General features: G+C 38.6%; 1 protein-coding gene across 1 annotated transcript in view; it reads left to right on the top strand.

Moving 5' to 3' along the window:
• Positions 1–1,950: 1,950 nt before the first annotated feature.
• LOC111803193 (protein SHI RELATED SEQUENCE 1-like) overlaps positions 1,951–3,752 on the top strand; it is a gene marked incomplete in the record, with an annotated part of 3,118 nt that continues 1,316 nt past the window's right edge. Inside the window, 3 exon segments of the mRNA XM_023687487.1 lie at positions 1,951–2,503; positions 2,593–3,288; positions 3,539–3,752. Of these exon segments, the coding sequence (XP_023543255.1) occupies positions 2,694–3,288; positions 3,539–3,752 (809 nt within the window).

The following is a 3,752-nucleotide window of genomic DNA, read 5'->3' as shown; positions in this document are numbered from 1 at the left end:
AAAAAAAAAAAAAAAAAAAAAAAAAAAAAAAAAAAAAAAAAAAAAAAAAAAGTGAAAGAAGGATTTGAAAGATTCGTTTTAAGTCTTTGATTAATAGGAGGTAAGCTAAAAAGAAAGGTAAGGTAGGTAGTGTTCACACTTTAGGACCCGCCTAACTCCAAATAATTTGATTTGAATGAATCAAGTATGAGCTACACACACTCACTCACTCTCTTCTGTTGCACTAAAGTTATGCATACTTAGAAATGAGGGAAGTTTTGTAGGTTATACAAAATGAGGTTAAAAAGAAGAGCATGAAACGGTGAGAGAGTGATCACATGGGCTACCAGTTTCCATTCCAATCCAATCAAACCCCAGCCCCCGACAGTGACTCATTTGCTTCCCATTTTTGCATTTCAAAATGGGTTCAGGTTGGTTAACTTTGGGATTTGTTCGAAGGAGCCAGCAGGCAGGGCAAGGGGCTGGGGCTTCAGCTCTGGTAGTCAACCATGGGAACAAACACAAGGCTCGAGGAAGAAGACGACAGCCCATTCATTCACTCACTCATTCATTCATTCATTCATTCATAAGCTTTTAAAACGCTTATTGGGACTCCCACAAATCATTCACTTCTTCTCTTTCTTTCTTTCTCAGCTTTTCAAACCAAATATGCAAAGATATATATTTAATTTAAAAAAAAAAAAGAAGAATTTAAATAAATAAAGATTTTGAAATTAATGTTATAAAGTAAATAATAGGTTGGTATTTTTAGAAAATAAAAATGGATGTTTCCTCTTTAGGGGATGAATTCTGATAGCTCTTTCCATTGCAAACACTATTGTTGATAGATAGCACGCACAATATTAGTTGCCAACCTGCCTCCAAAAGCCTGACAATGACATTTTTTTTTTCCAATAAAAAAAAATAGCACTTCATTTAAAATTTAAAATATTCGCTTGTTTTATTAGTATTGTAATTAGAAAAAAAAAAAATCATATAATAAATATAATAAATATAATAGTAGTAGGAAAAAGATATCACGTGACATTATATATTTGAAATCCATTTTTTTCATTTATTATTTTTAATTTTGGTTTAAAAATTGAAACGGATAGAAATAATTAATAAAAGGAACGCAGGCGGAAGCCAAAAAGGAGATTGATTATTTTTTTAAAATAAAAGGTACGAGGAGAAGTGGCGATGTGTAAGCTTGTAAAGCCACGCCATCAACTCTGAAAAATATTTATTTAATTGTAATATCTGATTATTTCCTTTTAATTTCAACCTTATATTGCCTCGTTGTCACTGCCCAAATCTCCTCCACGCATTATTTCTTATATATATATATATATATATATATATAAATTACAAATTTAAATAGAAAATTATTATTAAATTTAAGCTAGAGAGGCCAACTCAATAATTTAATATTATGTAACCATTTGTCTTTGGAATCTCGTGGATTCTAAAAACTTGTTGGTTTAAAGATTTCATGAAAAGAATAATTAATTAAAAAAAAAAATACAAGAAAGACAAAAAGAAGTGAAGATTTTAATTTAATTTTATTGAATTTAGATATATTTTTTGTGGATGGGGGTGCCTTTTATCTGATGAAAGTTGAGACATAAGTCCGAAAGCGGGGAACGAGGACCGAAAAGCAATTCGTAATAAATAGAGGGTCATTTAAATAGGGGGGGTTAATTGTTAAGCTTAAGCCCGATTGGGTCCAGTTTCGGTGGTTTGGTTAAGGGGTGGCTGGGCTTGAATATTGTGAATATACTCGAATATTTATTATTGAATGTATAAATAGGGGAGAAATGAAAATAATTAGTATAAAGTATGGGGGTAGATTTATAAAAGTAAAAGATGAAGGATTTTGTTGAGGGGGAGGGGGTTTATATCCCTACAAATTAACCCTAAAGAGAATATTTATAAAAAGAAAAAAAAAAGAAAAAAAAAAAGAAAAGGAAAATAGATCATATAACGGTTGTCACAGACAAGTGAGCGGGTTTTTCGCGAAAGGGGGAGGGATGGGGGCAAAAGCTGGTGGGGTGACACGTGGAGGTGGGAGAACCATTAGATGAGGGGAGAATTATAGATGGGTGTGATGAAGATGATCTGAGCACTTGAGAGTTGGGATCCATGGGGAAGGAGAGGAGGAGGAGGAGGAGAAGAGGAGGAGGAAGAAGAAGAGAGAAAGGGAGTTGGATGGGGACTTAAATTGGGTTATCAGAAAGAGAACAAAAAAAAAGAAAAGAAAACTGCGCAGAGGAGAGAGAAAGAAAGGTGGGGAAAGAGAAAGGCATGGCGGCGTTGCAGAGAGAGGTGTAATTCTGGGCCATAAATGTGGATGTATTAGTAACACTGAGAGAAGGAAGAGGCAAAATTGAAAAAAAAGGGGAATTCAAAGCGTGATTAACGCTGCCCCCACTATCACCCAGCAGCAGCAACAGCAGCAACAGCAGCAGCAGCCAGCAGCAGCCAGCAGCAGCAGCCACCAGGCACCAGCAGCTGCAGCAGTTTGGTAATTAACTACAACGCACACATCCTTCCCACCTCTCCTCAAAACCCCAATTCTAGACTCATTTCCTTTTCAATTTGTTTTTCGAAAAGATTATAATTCAAGCGCCTCCAATTCAGGCAGGGGGGGAGGAGGGGTTGGACCCTCTGATTATGGATTTTAGGTCACCCACGAATTCTGGGTCAGAGCAACAATGTCTGGCTTCTTCAGTTTAGGTGGAGGAGGAAGAGAAGACCACCAAGACCACCAAGACCATCAAGACCATCAAGACCACCAAGACCACCAACAAAACAACGACACAAACCCGGAGACCTTGTTTTGGTACAAGGGCAACGTGGAGCTATGGCAACAACAACACCACCACCACCAGCACCCTCAACAAGAACAGCCTCTCTTCCAAACCCAATCCCGGACTCCTTACTCCGCCGCTTTACCCGTTCGAACCTCCGATGAATCCTCCTCCAGATCGGGCAATTTCATGATGATTGGGTCAGGATCCGGAGGAGGAGGAATCAGCTGCCAAGACTGTGGCAACCAAGCTAAAAAAGACTGTGTCCATATGCGGTGCAGGACTTGCTGCAAGAGCCGAGGATTCCATTGCGAAACCCATGTGAAAAGCACTTGGGTCCCTGCCGCCAAGCGCCGCGAACGCCAAGAGAAACTCGCCGCCTTACAAACCCAGCATCAACTTCACCTTCATGGCGACAATAATCCCAAACGCCACAGAGATTATAACCCCACTTCCTCCTCTTCTCTCGCCTGCACTCTCATCCCCAACAACACTTCTGGTACAAATACAAATACAAATACAATCATCCCTTCCCCACCTTTATTTTTTTTTTCTTTATTTAATTATATAATTTTAGATTGCGTGCTGCAGATGTCAAAACTTCCTCTCGCTATAGTAAACCCCATCACCTTTTTTTTCTGTCTTCTTTACTTACTGTTATGCAGTATTCCTGACGAGTTCATCCTCTGTGTTTAATCCCTAATCTTCCATTTCTTTTTTCTAATAAAATATTGAATTTAATTTTTTAGGGTTAGAAATTGGGAATTTCCCGGCGGAGTTGAACTCACCAGCAGTATTCCGTTGCGTTCGTGTGAGCTCCACCGACGAATCCGACGATCAATACGCGTATCAAACGGCGGTCAATATCGGAGGACATGTTTTCAAGGGAATTCTATACGATCAAGGACCCGAAACTAATTACATTCCACCGGCTGAGACCTCATCCGGTGGTGGTGGTGGTGG

The sequence above is a fragment of the Cucurbita pepo genome, chromosome LG10 (genome assembly GCF_002806865.2).
Source record: "Cucurbita pepo subsp. pepo cultivar mu-cu-16 chromosome LG10, ASM280686v2, whole genome shotgun sequence".
Taxonomy (NCBI): domain Eukaryota; kingdom Viridiplantae; phylum Streptophyta; class Magnoliopsida; order Cucurbitales; family Cucurbitaceae; genus Cucurbita; species Cucurbita pepo.
This window is presented reverse-complemented; position numbering and strand designations above follow the sequence as displayed.